Raw genomic sequence first — 24,253 nt, 5'->3', positions numbered from 1 at the left:
CATTTATAAATGTAGATAAGTAGAATACAAGGCAGTAATCCACTTATATTGGGATAGACAGAGATATTCACAGTATGGTATCTGGGAATAGGCAGGAAAGACAGGTTCTAAGGAGGAAATTTCAGAAAATACTAAGTAAATCTTACCACAAACAGAGAAACCATACTGAAAAGCAGGCAGATATTAACATAAAATGGTAGGCGAGAGACAAAATGTGAAAAGCCTTGAATGGCTGGGTAAGTCCTGTGAATGTTACTTTCTACAATGCAAAGGTTTCTGAGCAAGGGACAATATGTGTTTAAAGGCATATCTAACAGAATACAAGATGGATTCAAAGCTTGGAGCATAGAGGAAAGAAATGTGTGGGGTTAGCTCAAGAGAAGACTGCCAAACAGCAAAGGCAGGAAGGTGAAACCTGCCTGTGGAGAAGGCTGAGGACCTCCCCACCAGATGGCTGTGAAAGGAGTAGAGAACCTACTCTTAGATATTTTCTGTACCGTTTTGTCCAAAAATTGATCTTGGTGCTATCTTGAGTCAACTCCAAAATTTTATAAACTGAGAAAGGCATGAACCAAATAAAGAGTTGACATCTTGAGAATTTTTCAGTCTTCTGATTTTTATGTGACCTGATATTCTGTTGTCTTGCATGGATGCATAGATATTTAAGTATATCAGAAGTTAAATAGATACATAAGTAGGTGGAGAAACAGGAAAATGGTATATACAAACATATATATTTATATATTTTAATATTTTTAAGTGAAAGAAAGATAGGTATGACTTCAAAATAAGTGTTAAATATAATTTCAGAGAGTAAACCCTCAGCTCTTCTGGATCTCTTCAACAAAACCAACAGCAAATTTTTATTACAAAGCCCTGAAAGGCTTAAAAAAAAAAAAGGCTTCAGATTGGGGGAGGAGTCAAGATGGCGGAGAAGTAGCAGGCTGAGACTACTTCGGGTAGCGGGAGATCAGCTAAATAGCTTATCTAAAGATTGCAAACACCTACAAATCCAACGGGAGATTGAAGAGAAGAAGAACAGCAATTCCAGAAACAGAAAATCAACCACTTTCTGCAAGGTAGGACTGGCGGAGAAGTGAATCCAAAGCGACGGGAAGATAGACCGCGGGGGGAGGGGCCGGCTCCCGGCGAGCGGCGGAGCAACGGAGCAAAATCAGGACTTTTAAAAGTCTGTTCCGCGGAGGGACATCGCTCCAGAGGCTTAACTGGGGTGAAGCCCAGGCGGGGTAAGCGCGGCCTCAGGTCCCGCAGGGTCGCAGAAGGATCGGGGGTGTCTCAGTGTCACAGAGCTTACCGGTATTAGAACGGGGAAGCCGGCTGCAGAGACAGAGCCGAGGAGTGACTCTCAGCTCAGGGTTGCCTTGGACCGGTCGAAGGCTCGGTCAGCTCGGAGCGCGGCCGGAGACCAGGGTGACGGGAGTCATTTGGCGCTGTTCTCTGAGGGCGCACTGAGGAGTGGGGCCCCGGGCTCTCGGCTCCTCCGGGCCGGAGACCAGGAGGCCGCCATCTTCATTCCCGTCCTCCGGACTCTACGGAAAGCGCTCAGGGAACAAAAGCTCCCGAAAGCGAACCCGAGCGGATGACTCAGCGCGGCCCCAGGTAAGGGCGGTGCAACTCCGCCTGGGGCAAAGACGCTTCAGAATCACTACAACGGGCCCCTCCCCCAGAAGATCTACGGGAAACCCAGCCAGGACCAAGTTCACCTACCAAGGAGAACGGCGGAATTCCAGAGGAGAAGAAAGCAAAGCACGGAACTCATGGCTTTCTCCCCATGATTTTTTAGCCTTGCAGTTAATTTAATTTTTTTTTCTTTTTCAATTTTTTTTCTTTTTCTCTTCTTCTGCTAAATTTTTTTTAACTTTTACCGTTTTCTTTTTTTAACGTTTTTTAAATAGTTTATCTAATATATATATATTTTTTCCTCTTTTTATATTTTTTCTTTATCGGCTTTCTTTTTTTTAATAGTTTTTTTTTTTCTTTCTTTCTGAACCCCTTTTTATCCCCTTTCTCCCCCCTCACAATTCAGGATCTCTTCTGATTTGGCTAAAGCATATTTTCCTGGGGTTGTTGCCACCCTTTTAGTATTTTACTTGCTCCTTCATAAACTCTTATCTGGACAAAATGACAAGGCGGAAAAATTCACAACAAAAAAAAGAACAAGAGGCAATACCAAAGGCTAGGGACCTAATCAATACAGACATTGGTAATATGTCAGATATAGAGTTCAGAATGATGATTCTCAAGGTTCTAGCCGGGCTTGAAAAAGGCATGGAAGATATTAAAGCAACCCTCTCGGGAGATATAAAAGCCCTTTCTGGAGAAATAAAAGAACTAAAATCTAACCAAGTTGAAATCAAAAAAGCTATTAATGAGGTGTAATCAAAAATGGAGGCTCTCACTGCTAGGATAAATGAGGCAGAAGAAAGAATTAGCGATATAGAAGACCAAATGACAGAGAATAAAGAAGCTGAGCAAAAGAGGGACAAACAGCTACTGGACCACGAGGGGAGAATTCGAGAGATAAGTGACACCATAAGACGAAACAACATTAGAATAATTGGGATTCCAGAAGAAGAGGAAACGGAGAGGGGAGAAGAAGGTATATTGGAGAGAATTATTGGAGAGAATTTCCCCAATATGGCAAAGGGAACAAGCATCAAAATCCAGGAGGTTCAGAGAACCCCCCTCAAAATCAATAAGAATAGGTCTACACCCCGTCACCTAATAGTAAAATTGACAAGTCTTAGTGACAAAGAAAAGATCCTGAAAGCAGCCCGGGAAAAGAAGTCTGTAACGTACAATGGTAAAAATATTCGATTGGCAGCAGACTTATCCACAGAGACCTGGCAGGCCAGAAAGAGCTGGCATGATATATTCAGAGTACTAAATGAGAAAAACATGCAGCCAAGAATACTATATCCAGCTAGGCTATCATTGAAAATAGACGGAGAGATTAAAAGCTTCCAGGACAAACAAAAACTGAAAGAATTTGCAAAAACCAAATCAGCTCTACAGGAAATATTGAAAGGGGTCCTCTAAGCAAAGAGAGACCCTCAAAGTAGTAGATCAGAAAGAAACAGAGACAATATACAATAACAGTCACCTTACAGGCAATACAATGGCACTAAATTCATATCTCTCAATACTTACCCTGAATGTGAATGGGCTAAATGCCCCAATCAAAAGACACAGGGTATCAGAATGGATAAAAAAACAAAACCCATCTATATGTTGCCTACAAGAAACTCATCTTACACCCGAAGACACCTCCAGGTTTAAAGTGAGGGGGTGGAAAAGAATTTACCATGCTAATGGACATCAGAAGAAAGCAGGAGTGGCAATCCTTCTATCAGATCAATTAGATTTTAAGCCAAAGATTATAATAAGAGATGAGGAAGGACACTATATCATACTCAAAGGAACTGTCAAACAAGAAGATCTAACAATTTTAAATATCTATGCCCCTAACGTGGGAGCAGCCAACTATATAAACCAATTAATAACAAAACAAAAGAAACACATCGACAAGAATACAATAATAGTAGGGGATTTTAACACTCCCCTCACTGAAATGGACAGATCATCCAAGCAAAAGATCAACAAGGAAATCAAGGCCTTAAATGACACACTGGACCAGATGGACATCACAGATATATTCAGAACATTTCATCCCAAAGCAACAGAATACACATTCTTCTCTAGTGCACATGGAACATTCTCCAGAATAGATCACATTCTTGGTCCTAAATCAAGTCTCAACCGGTATCAAAAGATTGGGATCATTCCCGGCATATTTTCAGACCACAATGCTCTAAAGCTAGAACTCAATCACAAGAGGAAATTTGGAAAGAACCCAAATACATGGAGACTAAACAGCATCCTTCTAAAGAATGAATGGGTCAACCAGGAAATCAAAGAAGAATTGAAAAAATTTATGGAAACAAATGATAATGAAAACACAACGGTTCAGAATCTGTGGGACACAACAAAGGCAGTCCTGAGAGGAAAATATATAGCGGTACAAGCCTTTCTCAAGAAACAAGAAAGGTCTCAGGTACACAACCTAACCCTACACCTAAAGGAGCTGGAGAAAGAACAAGAAAGAAACCCTAAACCCAGCAGGAGAAGAGAAATCATAAAGATCAGAGCAGAAATCAATGAAATAGAAACCAAAAAAACAATAGAACAAATCAACGAAACTAGGAGCTGGTTCTTTGAAAGAATTAATAAGATTGATAAACCCCTGGCCAGACTTATCAAAAAGAAAAGAGAGAGGACCCAAATAAATAAAATCATGAATGAAAGAGGAGAGATCACAACGAACACCAAAGAAATACAGACAATTATAAGAACATACTATGAGCAACTCTACGCCAACAAATTTGACAATCTGGAAGAAATGGATGCATTCCTAGAGACATATAAACTACCACAACTGAACCAGGAAGAAATAGAAAGCCTGAACAGACCCATAACCAGTAAGGAGATTGAAACAGTCATCAAAAATCTCCAAACAAACAAAAGCCCAGGGCCAGACGGCTTCCCGGGGGAATTCTACCAAACATTTAAAGAAGAACTAATTCCTATTCTCCTGAAACTGTTCCAAAAAATAGCAATAGAAGGAAAACTTCCAAACTCATTTGATGAGGCCAGCATCACCTTGATCCCAAAACCAGACAAGGATCCCAACAAAAAAGAGAACTACAGACCAATATCCTTGATGAACACAGATGCAAAAATTCTCGCCAAAATACTAGCCAATAGGATTCAACAGTACGTTAAAAGGATTATTCACCACGACCAAGTGGGATTTATTCCAGGGCTGCAAGGCTGGTTCAACATCCGCAAATCAATCAATGTGATACAACACATTAATAAAAGAAAGAACAAGAACTATATGATACTCTCCATAGATGCTGAAAAAGCATTTGACAAAGTACAGCATCCCTTCCTGATCAAAACTCTTCAAAGTGTAGGGATAGACGGCACATACCTCAATATTATCAAAGCCATCTATGAAAAACCCACCGCAAATATCATTCTCAATGGAGAAAAACGGAAAGCTTTTCCGCTAAGGTCAGGAACACGGCAGGGATGTCCGTTATCACCACTGCTATTCAACATAGTACTAGAAGTCCTAGCCTCAGCAATCAGACAACAAAAGGAAATTAAAGGCATCCAAATCGGCAAAGAAGAAGTCAAACTATCACTCTTCGCAGATGATATGATACTCTATGTGGAAAACCCAAAAGACTCCACTCCAAAACTGCTAGAACTTGTACAGGAATTCAGTAAAGTGTCAGGATATAAAATCAATGCACAGAAATCAGTTGCATTTCTCTACACCAACAACAAGACAGAAGAAAGAGAAATTAAGGAGTCCATCCCATTTACAATTGCACCCAAAACTATAAGATACCTAGGAATAAACCTAACCAAAGAGACTAAGAATCTATACTCAGAAAACTATAAAGTACTCATGAAAGAAATTGAGGAAGACACAAAGAAATGGAAAAATGTTCCATGCTCCTGGATTGGAAAAATAAATATTGTGAAAATGTCTATGCTACCTAAAGCAATCTACACATTTAATGCAATTCCTATCAAAGTACCATCCATTTTTTTCAAAGAAATGGAACAAATAATCCTAAAATGTATATGGAACCAGAAAAGACCTCGAATAGCCAAAGCAATATTGAAAAAGAAAGCCAAAGTTGGTGGCATCACAATTCCGGACTTCAAGCTCTATTACAAAGCTGTCATCATCAAGACAGCATGGTACTGGCACAAAAACAGACACATAGATCAATGGAACAGAATAGAGAGCCCAGAAATGGACCCTCAACTCTATGGTCAACTCATCTTCGACAAAGCAGGAAAGAATGTCCAATGGAACAAAGACAGCCTCTTCAATAAATGGTGTTGGGAAAATTGGACAGCCACATGCAGAAAAATGAAATTGGATCATTTCCTTACACCACACACGAAAATAGACTCAAAATGGATGAAGGATCTCAATGTGAGAAAGGAATCCATCAAAATCCTCGAGGAGAACACAGGCAGCAACCTCTTTGACGTCAGCCGCAGCAACATCTTCCTAGGAACATCACCAAAGGCAAGGGAAGCAAGGGCAAAAATGAACTTTTGGGATTTTATCAAGATCAAAAGCTTTTGCACAGCAATGGAAACAGTTAAAAAAACCAAAAGACAACTGACAGAATGGGAGAAGATATTTGCAAATGACATATCAGATAAAGGGCTAGTGTCCAAAATCTATAAAGAACTTAGCAAACTCAACACCCAAAGAACAAATAATCCAATCAAGAAATGGGCAGAGGACATGAACAGACATTTCTGCAAAGAAGACATCCAGATGGCAACAGACACATGAAAAAGTGCTCCATATCACTCGGCATCAGGGAAATACAAATCAAAAACCACCATGAGATATCACCTCACACCAGTCAGAATGGCTAAAATGAACAAGTCAGGAAATGACAGATGCTGGCGAGGATGCGGAGAAAGGGGAACCCTCCTACACTGTTGGTGGGAATGCAAGCTGGTGCAACCACTCTGGAAAACAGCATGGAGGTTCCTCAAAATGTTGAAAATAGAACTACCCTATGACCCTGCAATTGCACTGCTGGGTATTTACCCTAAAGATACAAACATAGTGATCCGAAGGGGCACGTGCACCCGAATGTTTATAGCAGCAATGTCTACAATAGCCAAACTATGGAAAGAACCTAGATGTCCATCTACAGACGAATGGATAAAGAAGATGTGGTATATATACACAATGGAATACTATGCAGCCATCAAAGAAATGAAATCTTGCCATTTGCGACGACGTGGATGGAACTAGAGGGTATCATGCTTAGCGAAATAAGTCAATCGGAGAAAGACAACTATCATATGATCTCCCTGATATGAGGGAGAGGAGATGCAACATGGGGGGTTGAGGGGGTAGGAGAAGAGTAAATGAAACAAGATGGGATTGGGAGGGAGACAAACCATAAGTGACTCTTAATCTCACAAAACAAACTGAGGGTTGATGGGGGGAGGGGGTTGGGAGAGGGGGTGTGGTTATGGATATCGGGGAGGGTATGTGCTATGGTGAGTGTTGTGAAGTGTGTAAACCTGGCGATTCGCAGACCTGTAACCCTGGGGATAAAAATATATGTTTATAAAGCTGTAAAAAAAAAAAAAAAGAAAGGATGAATCCCCAAGTTTTGTAGCAACATGGACGGGACTGGAAGAGATTATGCTGAGTGAAATATCAAGCAGAGAGAGTCAATTATCATATGGTTTCACTTATTTGTGGAGCATAACAAATAGCATGGAGGACAAGGGGAGATGGAGAGGAGAAGGGAGTTGAGGGAAATTGGGAGGGGAGGTGAACCATGAGAGACTATGGACTCTGAAAAACGATCTGAGAATTTTGAAGGGGTGGGGGGTGGGAGGTTGGGGGCACCAGGTGGTGGGTATTGTAGAGGGCACGGATTGCATGGAGCACTGGGTGTGGTGCAAAAATAATGAATACTGTTATGCTGAAAAAAATAAAAAAATTAAAAAAAAAAAAAAAGGCTTCAATAAAGCAACACTCAAAGTTAACCAAATATTATCCAAAGTACTGGAGCATTAGAATTATCCTGATTCAGAAGGATACAAGAATATCTGTCCTTACTTTAACTCTGAGATTATCCTACTTTAGATTCCTAGAGATTACATCCCAGGAGGGATCACTGTACCTCAATGCACTGCTTTAGGAAGACACTCAAAACATAGAAGGATTAAGAAAAAGGAACAAAGTAGAACATTATGATGCTTCTTTAGGTTACAAAAATAGTTGTGATTCAAATTTTATCTATAAAATAAAATTATCTGAGGGAAAGCTAAAACTGAAATACTCTGTTCTGATTTCCATCAGAGATGGCCAAGTTCACATCTATTTTAACATAGGATATTTGTGGTTAAGGGAGACAAAGGCACAATAAAGAACCATCTGGATGCCTGTTAAGTCACCAACACATAAGCCAGGTAGTCAAACTCACGACTTTTACTGGATATTATTTCAAACCCAGATAAAGAGCTCTACAGTGTATTGCTACTAATGGAATCCACTTACAAATTCCAATTTCTAAGAGAAAATACAATTCTAATTTGTAAAAAATATAGCTCTTTCTGAGATTCTAAAAAACAAAGTCTTAATAATTTATGAAGTCATTATGGCCCTGATGATTGCACAGGTCACAAGAGAATTATAAAGATGAAAGGCAATACTCATTTTCCCCAGGAGAGAAATGCTGAATGCCATATTGTCATAAAAACACTGTAAGCACATTTATATCAGCATGATCTCTTTTCAAAACACACAAAGCTAAAAGAAAATATGAAAACTAAAATACATGTTGGCAAAGTACTTCCAGCCTAGCAAAGGCAAATTCCATAGAGATTTTCCCCATGGCTTGCTACCTGGCATAAAGCTTTTCCTGACTATTCTACCTAAAACAACCCCTTTCTCTTTCTCCTTATGATCATTCTCTATCCCCTGACACTGTTTTATGTTTTTTCTTTACAATGCTCAAAATTAACTGCAATCATCTTATTTATCTGTTTACTGCTTTGTCTCACCCACTAGAATGTAATTGCACTGAGGGGCAGGGATCCAATCTTACCCATCATAGCATCCCCAGTGCCTGGCATGTGGAAGTCACTCAAAATATATTTATTGAGGGGAGGGAAGGAGAGAGGGCTTTAAACCTCATATACACAATCACAAAATGTAGTACAAATGACATGATCTACCTTTGTATGAATATTAAAATTTCCTCTTTCCCAAGAAGAGCAATGGTGTCTTTCCTGAGTGAACCAGATCTAGTCCCATTTATGGCTAAATACTGAAAGAGAAATGTCCTCACCTTTTGGAACAAGTCTTGGGGGAAAAAACAGTCAGAAGAAGACTACTTTTGATACTACAAGTCCATTGATAATGAATTTGATATTAAACTTCTGAGAGGTGTCAATTTTAATTGATGGAGTAACTCTGGACTCAAGTTTCATTAAATATTGCCTCTTCTGCATGAACCTTTCAAATCAAATCTTGTCTCTCTGCTGAAGGAAATCATAGCAATTTCCTGAGTATATATGGTTATCTTTCTTCCCAGGAAAAAACTTTTTCTCGTGAATCAGTTACATTAGTGGCATTCCAACCATCTCAGAGCGGGTGAGACTGAAAGAGGGAAGGAGAGGAGCAAGAAGTAAGAGCACATGCACCAAGTGTGGCAGAACCAAGATTTCATCGCAAGTTTATTCTAATCACAAGACCCAGACTACCAAAGGCCAACATCACCAACTTTAGCATGCAGAGTCTTCTCCAACTGGTGGCAGGCAGACAAGGAACTCAGAAAGGCTGCAAGCACAAGGGAGGTTTGACAATTGTTGCTGACGTAAAGATGGAGGGAACAGTGAGAAGAAATGTGGGCACGCTAACGGAACACAAGGCAGCACAGAAACAGGGACTCTGGTCCTATGACTGTGTACTGAGGTGAATAATGGGCCCAAATCTGTCCATGTCCTAACCCCCAGTACCTGTGAATATGACTTTATTTGGAAGAAGCCGTGCAGATGTGGTTAAGGATCTCAAGATAATTTAAGGTAGGCCTTAAACGTAATGACAGATATCCTTATATGAGAAAAGGAGAGGCAAACTCAAGGCGGACACAGGGGAGAAGGCCATGTGAAAAAAGAGGCAGAGATTGGAGGGGACGCAGCTATAAACCCAAGGCTGTTGGCAGCCATCAGAAGCCAGGAGAGAGGCATGGTTTCTCCCTCAGAACATCCAAAAGGAAACTAACACCACCAAGACTTTGAATTTGAACTTCTGACCTCCTGAACTATCAAAAATAAATTTCTCTTGTTTTAAGCCAGTCAGTGTGTGGTAATTCAGCCTTAAGAAATGAATGCAAACTATGAGAAACTGAATTCTGCCAACAACCTGACTGAGCCCAGAAGCAGGTTTCTCTCATAGTCTCCAGGCAAGGACTCAGACCAGGGACACCTGACTTCAGGGGTGTGAGATCCAGGACAGAGATCCCAGTCACGGTTTGTCAGACTTCCCACCTACAGAACTAAGTAGATGTTGGTTTAAGCCACTCAGTGTGTGATAATTCGTTATACACCAATACAGAGCTAATGGAAAATTCAGAGTTTAATATTCTTGTATTATTACATTAGTTAATTCTCATGATGCAACGTTACAAGGAAGTTTTGATGGTGAGCATCTTTTTCTTGTTCCTGATTTTAATGGAAAAGCCTTTGAGTAGTATTTCAAAACTGTGATCAAAAGAGTTCTGGGAGATGGTAATAGATAAGCCATAGGAAATAGTGTCTTAAGGTCATAAAATGTTGAGAAACACTGAGCTTCAGAAAGTTAAATGGGTGAATTGTGAAATTCAAAAGCCAAGGGATAGTAAACAAACAAAATGTTTCAGAAAGAACATGTGTTCGTGACAGGTCTATGAACATTACACAGGCACACTGTTGAAGGAAGTTGGCTTCAACATTTAATTTATACTTAACTAAACATTTTTATTTGCAGGACTTACAGACTTGTTCAGTTAAAAAGTATCAATGTCTGAAATATTTGGCTCTACCACACAGTACACGTTCCAAAAAGGCTGTGCCTGTCTTGGTCGTTATTATATTCCCAGAAACTAGAAATATGCCTATATAGTAAGATGTGCTCAATTAGTGCCAATGAATAAATAAGCTGATTGGGAGAAAAAACATTCTCTCTCCAGCTCACTTCATGTAACTATCCCATGCAGCTGTCCACTGGAAATAAGCTGGCCTGTTTACCACTCACTACTCTGTGCATTCCACACCTTTGCGTAACCCAATCTTGCCTAGAAGACCTACTGTTTTTCTATGCAACCCTACCTAGATTTCAAAATCTAACTGAAATACCACCTCTCTATCAGTGGTATTATAATTTTCCACACAGAAAAGGCACTAAACCAATACTTACAACTAAAGTTCATCTCTTCAGAAAGCAAAGCATGTACACTGCAAAGAGGTAACACTTCTTTTATATTAATACATGAATTATATAGAAAGCAATCCATCCAGGATATTTATGATAGATGAGGTGATGGTTAATTTTATGTGTTAACTTGACTGGGCCACATGAGCACAGTTATTTGGTCAAACATCATTCTGGGTCTGTCTGGATGAGATTAACATTTGAGTCAGTAAACTAAGTAAAGCAGATTGCCCTCCCTCGTGTGGGTGGGACTCATCAAATCAGTTCAAGACCTGGGTAAAACAAAAAGGCCGAGTGAAAGAGAACACCTCTGTTCTACTGCACTGAGCTGGGACATTGTTCTTCAGCCACCTTTGGACTGGAAGCATCGGCTCTTCTTCAGTCTCCAGCCTGTCAGCTTTCAGACTGCTATATACCCTACCAGCTGGCCTGGTTCTCAGGCCTTCGGACTCAAGCCAGAACTACACCATAGGCTCTCTGGGTCTCTAGCCTACAGACTGCTGATCTTGGGCCGTCTCAGCCTCTATAGTCATGTGAGCAAATTTCCTTATTGTAAATCTCTTTCTTTATATACATACATCCTACCAGTTCTATTTTTCTGAGAACCATAACTAATATTTAATAAGATATTTATTCTTACAATTGAGTTTTCATTCATATCACTAGCAGTTCTGATAAGCACTGGAACACAGGTATTACATGGTACTTAACAAGATTAAATTACTGTGCTCCCTGAACATTTTGTTAAGGTTTTTAGAAGAGACATCCACTCTTTCCAGAGGATCAACACCCAGGAACCATTTAACCACCAAGTAGAAAGAGCCTTTCTGAGAACAAAGCCACATAGCTGTAGACACAAACACACAGGAATGTCGACATCACTCACACCCCTGAATCCAGCTATATTTGATGCCAGCACGAGCTCATAATGTGAGCACATGAGTATTTTCCAAATTAGTTTGAGTGTTACTGTTTGCAAATAAAAGTCCTAACATAACACTTCCGTGTAAAAACTGGAAAGCCTACTGTATATGTGCATGAAAAGCCTATCCTCTTGGCTTTAGCCAAAGTATTAAAGTCAAAGAAGGATTAAAACTTTTTTTCTTGAAAGATTTTATTTATTTATTTGGCAAAGAGAGACACAGTGAGAGAGGGAACACAAGCTGGGGTAGTGGGAGAGGAAGAAGCAGGCTTCCTGCTGAGCAGGGAGTCCTACATTGGGCTCAATCCCAGGACCCTGGGATTATGACCTTAGCCGAAGGCTGATGCTCAACAACTGAGCCACCCAGGCACCCCGAAAGTAAGATTAAAACTTTAACAAAATTATGGGGCACCTAGGTGGCTTAGTCAGTTAAACATCTGCCTTCAGCTCAGGTCATGATCCCAGGGTCCTGGGATGGAACCCCACATAGTGCTCCCTGTTCAGGAGAGAGCCTGCCTCTCTCTCTCCCTCTGCTGCTCCCACTGCTGGTGCTGTCAAATACATAAAATCTTTTAAAAATTTTTTCAACAAAATTAAAAATATGGATATTAGTATGTATATTTGACAAGCCGAAGCCAATGCCATGTCACTCTTATAAACTGTAGAAACTTCACTATTCTTTCACTAACATACAAGAGACATACAAGATTTTATTAGTTTCAGGTGCACATCATGGGATTCGATATTTTTGTACATTATAAAATGATCCCTATGATAAGTCTAGTTACCGTTATCTGTCACTGTATGGTACAATATTATTGATGTTGGGTAAGCTGCACGTAACATCCCTCAACTTATTTATTTTATAACTGCAAGCTTATACGTTTTTAAATTATTTTTATTATTATTATTTTATTAACATACAATGTATTATGTATGTTGTATGTACAACATACAATGTATTATTTACCCCAGGGGTACAGGTATATGAATCATCAGGCTTACACACTTCACAGCACTCACCATATCACATACCCTCCCCAATGTCCATAACCAACAAGCTTATACCCTTAACCCCCTTCACCTATTTCACCAGCCTCCCGCATTCCCCCCACCACCCTCTTCAGGTAGCCAACAGTTTATTTCCTGTATCTATGAGGCTGTTTTTGTTTTAATTGTTTTGTTTTTTTAGATTTCACATACAAGTGAAACCATATGGTACTTGTCATTCTCTGTCTGCTTTATTTCACTTAGCATAATATCCTCTAGGTCCATTCACGTTGTCACAAATGGCAAGATTTCTCATCATTCTTAAGTCATATATTCACCTACTCAGTGAAGAATATGAATTTTCTTTGATTAGCATTTCTAAACTTACAATCACTAAGAGCTGTCATCAAAGACCAAACTCCTTGCCAAGATTTCTAGTTTTCCAGAATCAAGGTTAAATGAATACATTAGATTTCATTTTTAAGTTTTTATTTAACATTTACTGAGCCCTTACTCTACATGCTGGTTAGGCACATTCAGCAATACCTATTTTAATGGCTATTTCACCTCTTTGAAGTATGTGCTATTACTATTATTATTGTTCTATCACAATCTTCCTTTTAAAGGTTACTAAGGTAAGGTTATAATAAATGTACCAGAGCTACTATTGTCAAGAGTGTACCGTGTCCCACACACTATACTAAGCTTCACAAGACATATCCTATTTAATCCCCACAACTATCTTCTGAGGTAGATACTACTGCCCCCATTCTGGGAGATTAGAAAACAAGGCCAAAAGAACAAAATGTAGAGCCAAGATCTATGCATCACATCAGAGTCAGTCCACAAGCTTTGAAAACAACCTGTACTATATTCTAATCAATTCTGTAATATTATCCAAAGTAGATTTCAAATTGCTTAATGAACACCTGAACTCATCTACATTACTTCTGTTCTTGAGTTGTCATGTGGTTTTATTTGTATTTTCCTCCATAATTCCTCAACTCTGGAAAAAGATACACATTATAGGAAGTGCATACTATTTATTCCAAATCAGATGAGTAAAACAAAAGTGTGGAATTATAGATTTAACACTTTTTATTTTACAAACTCTTCCAAAAGTGGGCAAACTCCAGATAGGAAGAAATTTTATTTCATATTTGCATGGGTGTTAACCAGCTATTGGTAACCTGTGAGGTCCTCACCAATCAGAATGGCTAAAATTAACAAGTCGGGAAACAACAGATGTTGGCGAGGATGTGGAGAAAGGGGAACCCTCCCCTACACTCTTAGTGGGAATGCAAGCTGGTGCAGCCACTCTGGAAAACAGTATGGAAGTTCCTAAAAAGTTGAAAATAGAACTACCCTATGACCCAGCAGCTGCACTACTGGGAATTTACCCTAAAGGTACAAGTGTAGTGATGCGAAGGGGCACAATATTTACAGCAGCAATGTCCACAATAGCCAAACTATGAAAAGAACCCAGATGTCCATTGACCAATAAATGGATAAAGAATATATGGTACATTAATTTATACAATGGAATACTACTCAGGCATCAGAAAAAAAAAAAACCAAACACAAAATTTTGCCATTTGCAACAATGTGGATGGATCTAGAGGGTATTACACTAAGTGAAATAAGTCAATCAGAAAAAGACAATTATCATATGATGTTACTGATATGTGGAATTTAAGAAACAAAACAGAGGATCACAGGGGAAGAGAAGAAAAAATAAGAAATTAGAGAGGGAGACAAACCATCAGAGACTCATAAGCATAGGAAACAAACTGAGGGCTCTTGGAGGGGTGGAGGGTGGGGGGATAGGCATTAGGATGAAGGCACAGGATATAATGAGCCACTGGGTATTATATAAGACTAATGAATCACTGACCTCAACCTCCAAAACCAATAACACATTGTATGTTAATTGAACTTAAATAAAAATAAATCAATTTCTTAAAAAAAAAAATAACCTGTGAAGTCCTGTTAAAGAAAATCCTGTCCCTACTGTGGAGGGCACATCTCAGGTCCTGAGAAATGCTTCTCTACAAGCTGTTAGACAGCAGATAGCCAAAGCAAATCTTTCAAAAATTACACTTTTCACAAAAAAATAAAAAATATTTTGGGGCATTTTCTTATCAGAAAGATGTAAATAATTACATATGGTTTAGAAGTGTAAGATGGCACTGAAAGAAAGAATTAATCCCGTGAGAGAAGGTTCTAATCTTATATTTACCCACAGGAGTACAAACATACACACTCAGAGATAACAAATGGAACCAAAAATACATTTACTGATAGTTTCTCACATGAGAAAGTTTAACAGTGTTTCTTCCTATAGAGAGCCACGTTCTTACTTTGGGTATCAAACGTATTCTAACAGTATATATTCATTATCAGGAGTCTCCCTGAAACCACCTGCAGCAGTGCAGAAATAAAAGAAACAGTCTGGCTTTATAAACCAAGCTATTACAGATCCAGCTCCAAGCAGTCGAGATAGGCCCCTCTGCCAGGAAGAGGTTCATACACACTGGCCACGCGCTTCATAAGATGAACCTTCCTAAACCAATGATGGGGGTTGAATGCTTCAGAATATGATCAGATCTGGCATCTATATAGTATGGAAATGAGTTTTTTCTTACATGAGCACCAGTGATCTGGAAAAGTGGGACAAACTGATGGGGACATTTGGTGAAACTGCCACTCCTGAAAACCTGTCGAGCTCAGACAGCCTGGACCCTGAGGAAGCCTGTGCCTGTGAGCAGGCAGGCACACCAATGCAGAACATGCAATCTGGCCTCTGTTGAATTCTGTTATCTTTCCTTGAACAGTGATATCTGGCATACGTTTCTCAGCTCTTGTTCCAGGCATACAGTGGGGTTTTGTGGGTTACCTTCCAGACCACCACAGCAAAGCAAATGCGGCAACGAAACAGGTCAAAGGAACTCTGTGGTTTTCCAGCTCATATAAAAGTTCATTTACACTGTACTAAATAGTCTAGTAAGTGTGCAACAGCATTATGTCTAAAAACATGCATGTACCTTGGCTTAAAAAAACTTTATTACTAAAAAAGGCTAACACCACCTGAGCTTTCAGCAAGTCATGATCACTGATCACAGATCAATGTAACAAATACAATAATAATAAAGTCTGAAACAATGTGAGGATTACCAAAATGTAACCCAGAGACATGAGGTGAACAAATATTACTGGAAAGACTTGCTCGACAGAGGGTTGACCTTCAATTGTGAAAGATGCAACATCTCTGAAGCGTACTAAAGGAAAGAATAATAAAACCAGGCAGCCCTGTCCTTCTGTTTGATAAGACTCACAGTAGGGGGGAAAAAAAACTTCAGTGTCCCTCAATTATAAGATGTCATTTTAGAGTTTCACATGTTGTCCTTGGGTCCTCTCAACTGTCATCCTCCTGTATGTTTCTATGTGCACCATGGAGTCAAAGGAAAAAAATAACCCCCTCCTGTTCGTCAGTAGTAGAACATTACTTGTTCTAGCACCATCTCCACTCCACTCCTCCCCCAAAATACCCTGTTTGTAAATAAGTTTAATTTCCATTCCAAGAGTTTGGGGTGAAGGAAGATTTCTTTCCATCTCTATTATTTCAGAGCAGAGCCAGGAAACGTCCTGATTCCATGTTTCCAAGAGTCTTACAGTGTTGACCTTGAATAATAAACTTTATCCCTCTGGCCACAAAAACCTGTAAGTCTGCATAACCTCAGAGTCCTGTGCCTTAGGGAAAACAGGGATGGCTCTAAATGGATTCTCCTGGCTTCTATGCAGTGTAGTAGCATAGGACACAGAGCCCAACCCCAGCATTGGCCCTCATTTGACAGAAGCATCCTGGACATCCTACACTTCTCTGCGTGAATGCAGCATGTGGGACTTACTGGGGAAGTAAGACGTCTCTAATGAGAGCTAGCAGATTGCTGTCAAAGTCGACATTCGCCTCCTTCTTATCATCCCGAACCTCCTGGTTCACGAGTAGAGATGTGGTTTCTGAGAGTAACCGCAAGCTGAAGAGTCTCCACTCCACTTGAAAGAAAAAAAAAACAAAAACAAAACCACTAAGAATATGAGTACATGGAGAGATATGAAAACTGAATGTGTACCTAATGGCATTCTCGCTGATGTGGTCACACTTACCATTTTGGCTCTGAACCAAGGAGATCAAGGGTGGCAGGATATAGTCAACAACCTTAAAGAAAAGACATAAAAGATTTGGTTCCAATCTTTTTAACCACAAAACTGGTATTAACTACTATCAGTACTTTTCGCACTGACAGAATCACTAATCAAAAGAGGGGGGAAAATCAAAAGCTAAATTTATCCTGGATTTAAACTCTGCATGACATTTAATAAACCACCAAGCTCATTTAACTCTGAAAAATTCCTCAGGTCAAAATGACATTATGATCATCAAAATGGTAATTTATCAAACCTTCAGAGTTTACAAAAGAAACTTTACTATATATATATAACACAAAATCCGGTTGGCATGGGTTGACTAAATCACCAAATTAACATATATAAGCTGGTGATCATTACTCAAATTTAAACTACACAATCAAAATATTGGAAGAAAAAGGAGATACCCAATCCTCATGCTTTATTAAATACATCGAAGAGCCATGACAAGTTAACCTTGGGTGTTTTTAGAAACTGATTCAAAAGTTATAAATCCACTCCACAAACCACCTCTAGGACTTCCTCGTAGTTTCAGACAGAGCACAATCAAATATGGTTTGAAACCTACTCCAAAATAACAAAATTATTCCCCTGGATGAAAATGAAAAATGAAGAAGGACAAGTCATTTCCACATCTAATTTGGAAACCTACTCCCTCATTTGATGAACTATTTTGGCAACAATAAACAAAATTCCTGTTGTTTACAACTGAATTTATTCCAGACCCTGAAATATGTATTTGTTCTATCTACACTGAAAAAAAAAAAAAAGAATTTTTTCTCTCTACACTGAAAAAAGGGCAGGAGAAACTGGTCACACCCCAACAGTATCATCTTGCTGTCCAAACCAAGGAAAGGAAGCTCTGCACAGATAAAGATCTCCACACATGGGGAGTAGACCATCAGAATGAACCTACTCTAGCTCCACTTTATATAAAAAAAGTTTATATATGATATTATATCTTGATATTTGTGCAAGAACCCTAAGAACTAGAGATGTTTTGTTTATCCTCTTCCATTAAGTGATGTCACGTCACTGAAAGCCTCAATACCCTGCTCCACTAAGGAATCTTGACAGCTCTAAATTTGCAGTTATGTCAAAAGCAAAAACCATGCAAAGGAAAGAAATATATCCTACTATTAACACCTATTAACATGATCAACACTTACCTTAAAGGCTTTAGAGAAGTGGGACTGACATAAATGATCTAAGTGTCCAAGTTTAAAGAACAGTTAAGCATGGACAAAAAGCAAGATCATCAGAAGATGAAGAGACAAAAATTAGTATTCCTATATGCCTACAATATAACCAATCAAATGACATAATTAAGATACAATCTACAACAACAAATAAAATTCTGAAGTATCTATGATATTATGACTTCTACAGAAAAAATGTAGAAAATATTTATAGGTATGATTGCTATTGATAGACTTCTGAAAAAACCTTGGACGTTGTCACAACCATCCTTACAACAAGAAAAGTGCTAAACCAACAAAATCAACAGGTCTTTGTAGACCTGATCAGAGAATTGATGTCATGGAACAAACTCCTGCCCCAAATGCTTAAGAGCCAGGCAAATACAGAGAATCACAGCTTAATGGGAACATGAATCACCACTGGAGCTGGCAACTGATGAAAAACAGGAAGGGTAACTAATCACTGGAGCCTGAGGTTGGGGGATAAAAACTCCTAGAGCCCAGCCTCAGTGGAACCCAACACACCCATGAGTTTAACTTCCCAGAATCCCCACTAGAGTCTCTGGGTGAAAATCAAAGAAACACCCCCGTCCCTATGCTTCAGGCAGAAAGAAGAAAAATTAACCATTGTGAAACATGCTCAGAGCATCCTTTTCTCCTCAACAAAGGTCTGGACACAGGGAACACTATTTCACCAGAACCTAACCGACCTGGGTAGGACAAACCCAACTCCAGCACCCTCTAAGCCTTCCTGTCTCCTCTGTGGGGGGAAATAACTGAGAAGTACTTCTGAAGGTCATAGACCAAAGGCACAGGCTCACAGAAAGAATCCTAACCATAGGACTGTTGGATGCTTCCCCTCCCACAACAATATCAACAGAGAGCTCCAGTATAATAACACAGATTACAACTGAGACAGTTCCAAGACACAGTATGTCAGAAGGAGTTATTAGGAAAACCCAAACAACAGGAGTAACAAAAACAAGGATGCTGCAGGGAATTTTAACCTCTGAAACAACAGGTTCAGCAAACAGTGAACATAACCTGGCTTCAAGCCATATACATGTACAATCTCACACTAATGACTCATTTATCTCAGTTCATTCTACCTGATAGGTCAGGTTGGAGTGAAATATTTAAAGTGTTAAGAGAAAAAAACCACCAGCTTTGACTTCTGAGTGAAACTATCCCTCAAAAGTAAAAGGAGAAATAAAATTTTCTCACACAAACAAAAATGGAAGAAATTTTCTGTCAATAGACCTGCCTTACAAGAAATATTTTTAAAAAGTTTTTCAGAGAGAGCCACCCAGTTGGCTCAGTCAGAGGAGCATGCGACTCTTGATCTTGGGGTTGTGAGTTCAAGCCCCAAACTGGGTGTGAAGATTACTTGAAAATAAAATCTTTTGAAAATAAAAAGGTCTTCAGAGAGAAGAAAAAATGACACAGGTCAGAAATTCGTATTTCTGTGTCAGAGAAGGAATAAATGAAAGTAACACATAGTCACTGGTGAGAAGACTCAGAGACGTTAACTCGTCTCAGAATTAACCCCTAATTCCAATGTATATTCCAAGGAGGTTTTCATGAACTCCTCATATTGATTCCATAGTGTATTTGGAAAGTAGTGACACTGCTATAGAAACAGAAAGATGGATGGAAATTAAGAGGGACACACTAGGGACGCCTGGGTGGCTCAGTTGGTTGGACAACTGCCTTCTGCCCAGGTCATGATCCCGGAGTCCCAGGATCGAGTCCCGCATCGGGCTCCCAGCTCCACAGGGAGTCTGCTTCTCTCTCTGCCCTTCTCCTCACTCATGCTCTCACTGTCTCTCTCTCAAATAAATAAATAAAATCTTAAAAAAAAAAAAAAAGAGGGACACACTAGTTCTTGAGCAAGGCTTGACTTTGAATAAATATTCCTCTTCCTTATTCTTGAAGCCTTTCCTTCCCTGTCACTTGTTTTTCTGTAGAATCCTTTGTTCCAGGAACCCAGTATCAATACTGACATCTTGCTGAACCCCACATATACTTAATAATCGAGACTCGGATGGCCACATCAGTGCAAGTCATGAGACCACCTCAAAGACATGAAGAAGACAGCTGGCAAGACATGTTTCAGATTCCTATCGGAACCACCCAGATCCTGTATTTTCCTATATAACCCCTCGGCCTTTTACCCCAGGCAGGCTTGCAGTCTTGGAGGCATTAGCCTGCTGCAGACTTCTTTCTCTGGCAAAGTAATAAACTGACTTCCTTCATTATACACCAACTCTGTCTTTGACTATTCATCTAAGGGTATAGGTTCAGTTAGCTTTCTATTTGGTTAAAAAAAATACCAGAAAATACTTTAAAAACATGATTATAGGAGGATTAAAGATCCAACAGTTAAAAAGAAAGGCTTTTAAAGGAAAATAAGACAGCACAGTTTTGTGACTTCTTAAATAACATCTAAAAAGTACAAGCTGAAATTAAAAAAAAAAAATTTGTAGGATTCCCCACATAAACAAAATGAGAAGAAAAGCCACTAGCTAAAAGAAAGTTCTGCAATCTCCATACTTGACAATGGATTAATACATGGAAAACAAGGGGAAAAAAATGAATGGGAAAAAGATGAACAATCCCTGAAACTAGAATAAGTGGTTCCCAAAAGAGAATACCCAAATAGCCAACAAACATGTGAGAACTACTCAAACCCACTAATGATCACAGAAATGAAAATCAGAACACTGAGATACATATCAACACATATCCAGTTAAGAAATCACATTAATACCAAGAACTTGCAAAACTTGGGGTGGGGGAACAGGTAGTCACATTCCACAGTAAATCAGTAAATTGGTACAACAACTTGGATAAAGGATTTCACAACACCAACCAAAGCTGAAGATGAACACACCCTACAACCCAGCAATTCCACATCTATGTGACACATTCAAAGATCCTCACTGAAGATCTGATTTCAAGAGTTCAAAAATAGAATGCGTAAATCTCTCATCATTGTATTTCATAAACACAATCAACCTGCAAAAAGATCTGGACGGCATAACACTAGATAGCCTGAAACAATACCTTAAAAACAATATAAACAATACCTTAAATACAATACAACCTTAAATACATCCTAAATGTAAATCTCAGTATTAAAAATACATTTCATCAGTTTTAAAAGAAGAAATCTAGTTCATTAAAAAATTAGATGATATTATAATTAATGGTTTTCCTTTGAATGACTGAAGGCAAATACAATTGCATCCCAGGATGATACAAATTTAATCCTTCCAATTGAGAATAATCCTTTAGAAGGAATAACAGGTAGAGGATGGTAATGAAGAAATAAAATGCTTGCTATAATATGTAAATGAAAACTACAGGACAATTCAGAAGATTATCTGACTATTCAACTTTAATTCACATTTTTGCTGAACAAGACAGCATTACATTATCAAATGAAAACTACCCCTAAAGACATGAACCAATAAATAAAAATAAAATTACACTGAAAATGTCTGGATGCTTAGCAATTCGAGCAAGGCAAGGGAGATTAAAAACTGAAAAACAGTTTTATCTGTTTTATTTGTATTCTATTCAATAACTACATAAATCAAAATAATAAATGGTTTTCAGGAAAATATCACTGGTTTTCAAATCCTAACAAGGAAAAGGACCACATACCTTTGGCAAAATGCTCACTTAAAATTAAATATACAATGATTCGAGCAAAAAAGAACAGATGAAAATTAAAATTTTTAGATGTTAGTTACGTTAGAGCATAGAACAGTGAAACATATTTAGTTCTTAGAGTAGAACTTAGCAGAAAATATGAAGAAAATTTGACAACAAAAATCTAAGAAAATAAAACATTTAGATCTCTTCCCATTCAAATCAGAAGGGTTACTGAATCTACTCTCAACAAAATGCAAGAAAAAAAATCTGTAGAACTGATACATCTCAACATTTCTACAAATATTAAGTATAAGTAGACCTATATACACACACACATGCGTGCTCGCGTGCGCGCACACAGAAATAATTTCAGTGAGCTCACCGTACGTAGGTATGGGTATTTTTATCACCACCACTATCAAAACTTAATAGCTACTAAGAGCTAGAAGGGAAACAAACACAAATGTACAATAACTAACATTACGTAAATTGGAATGTGCGGGTGAGCCAGAGCTTCCTGGCACAGGGGAGGTGCATCTTGTTGCTGCCACTGGCCTTGAAATAAATAACCGCCAAGACTTAGATTTAAAGGCCAAGAAGTCCACCCATATGATGACTTGGGCCTTTTTTTTTCTTTTTCTTTTTGAGATATTTAGACTAATTTACTCTGAATTTATTTTGAAAACATCCAGATGAACTATAAAACAATTACGGATAGATAACCCACAAGATAGCAGCCAGAGAGGAGAAAGCAACTCTAAACTGAGAGAGATTGGCTCATGATGACAAATTGAACAAAATTCTAGCCTCTGGCCCCAAATCCCTAGAGTCACATGGTCACTCATGCGAGAGGAACAGAGGGGGATTCCTGTAAAATAAAAGACCACAGCTCCAAGGGTGCTCAAAGTGAGTCAGCAGAGAATGTTGGAAAAACAGAAAAGGCTCTTGGAAACACAGGACTGAGGATTACTTGGGCCCAGCAGCAGGGCGAATTTGTTCTTTTTTAAAAATATCTTGATATCTGTATTTCAGTACAAATGGCTTCCAATATATCCCTATGCAGTTTATTTATTTTGCCTTATGCATTTAAAAACATCTTGAGAATGAATTCACAGACTTCCCCAGACTGCTAAAGGCTTCCACTGTATAAAACTCAGGAACAAACCAGAGTCAGATGCCAAAAACGCCACCCTGCTGGGCTCACCTGGTTCTCGTACCCTTCCAACGGTGGGCCATTTGCCCATTACTTCCAGCCAATGCACATATCTTTAAAAATGGACCCATTTCACCTAAGAAAAAATCCTTCTAACAGAAGCGTCATCAAGATAAAGACAATTCACAGGTGTGAACTTCTGATTAGAGTCTTTCAAATGCTAACCAACCACCTCTCTAGGGTGCATTCGTGAGAGCATGTCACACACAAACTAACCTTTACTGGGGCAAACATTAAAAAAGACTCAAGCATAGAATTTTATACCTCTATGATTAGGTATTTTCAAGTAAATTACCCTAAGTATCTCAAAATAATACAGGGAGAAACCTTAAAATGACTCATGAAATTATTTCACACTTCTCTGCCTATAATACCCACTCCTCACCCAGGCACCCACTCAGGAGTTAATGCCTACCTGTCTTCAAGATTTAGTTCAAGAATAAAATCATCCCCTCTAAAAATAATCTCCAGACCCTCTCAACTGAATAGGATTCTTGGCTATACCCCCATGCAAACCACCAATGCAGCACTCTTCAAACCATACGTGGTCCAATCTTAATTTTTCCCATTGGTCTCTTCCAACCAAAACTGAACCTATTCAGAGCAGGGTCTGATTCCAGCTCACCAGTGTATTCTTGGTGCTTCGTTTTTAAAAGGTGGTTTACAAAACGTACTTACTATAAACATATGAGTGATAAATACGTAAGTATACCAAAAACTTAAAAGTTTTTTGGGGTCCACTCATTACATGGCTGCTATAACTCTATTCATATTAATCCATCCTATTAATATGAATAGGATTTAAAAAACATTTTGAAACCCAAAAGGTATGTGTTCAGGCACCTCAATGGCTCAGACAGTTAAGAGTCTGCCTTCAGCTCAGGTCATGATCCCAAGGGCCTGGGATCAAGTCCTGCGTTGGGCTCCCTGCTCCACAGGGAGTCTGTCTCTCCCTCTGCCCCTCCCCCGACTCGTTTTCTCTCACTCACTCTCTCTCT

At 39.0% G+C, this 24,253-nt stretch overlaps 1 protein-coding gene across 2 annotated transcripts in view; it reads right to left on the bottom strand.

The window, feature by feature from the left end:
* ULK4 (unc-51 like kinase 4) overlaps window positions 1-24,253 on the bottom strand; it is a 677,717-nt gene that overhangs the window by 414,359 nt on the left and 239,105 nt on the right. For both annotated transcript variants that reach the window (XM_047739616.1, XM_047739608.1), the window contains exons 28-29: window positions 17,142-17,193; window positions 16,886-17,030 (exon numbers count right to left, since the gene is read on the bottom strand). In XM_047739616.1, coding sequence (XP_047595572.1) covers window positions 16,886-17,030; window positions 17,142-17,193 — 197 coding nt within the window. The remainder of the gene's footprint in view (window positions 1-16,885; window positions 17,031-17,141; window positions 17,194-24,253) is intronic.

This window comes from Lutra lutra, chromosome 1, assembly GCF_902655055.1.
Source record: "Lutra lutra chromosome 1, mLutLut1.2, whole genome shotgun sequence".
In the NCBI taxonomy this organism is placed as follows: Eukaryota; Metazoa; Chordata; class Mammalia; order Carnivora; family Mustelidae; genus Lutra; species Lutra lutra.
The sequence above is the reverse complement of the archived record's forward strand: the minus strand, read 5'-3'. Positions and strand labels throughout refer to the sequence as shown.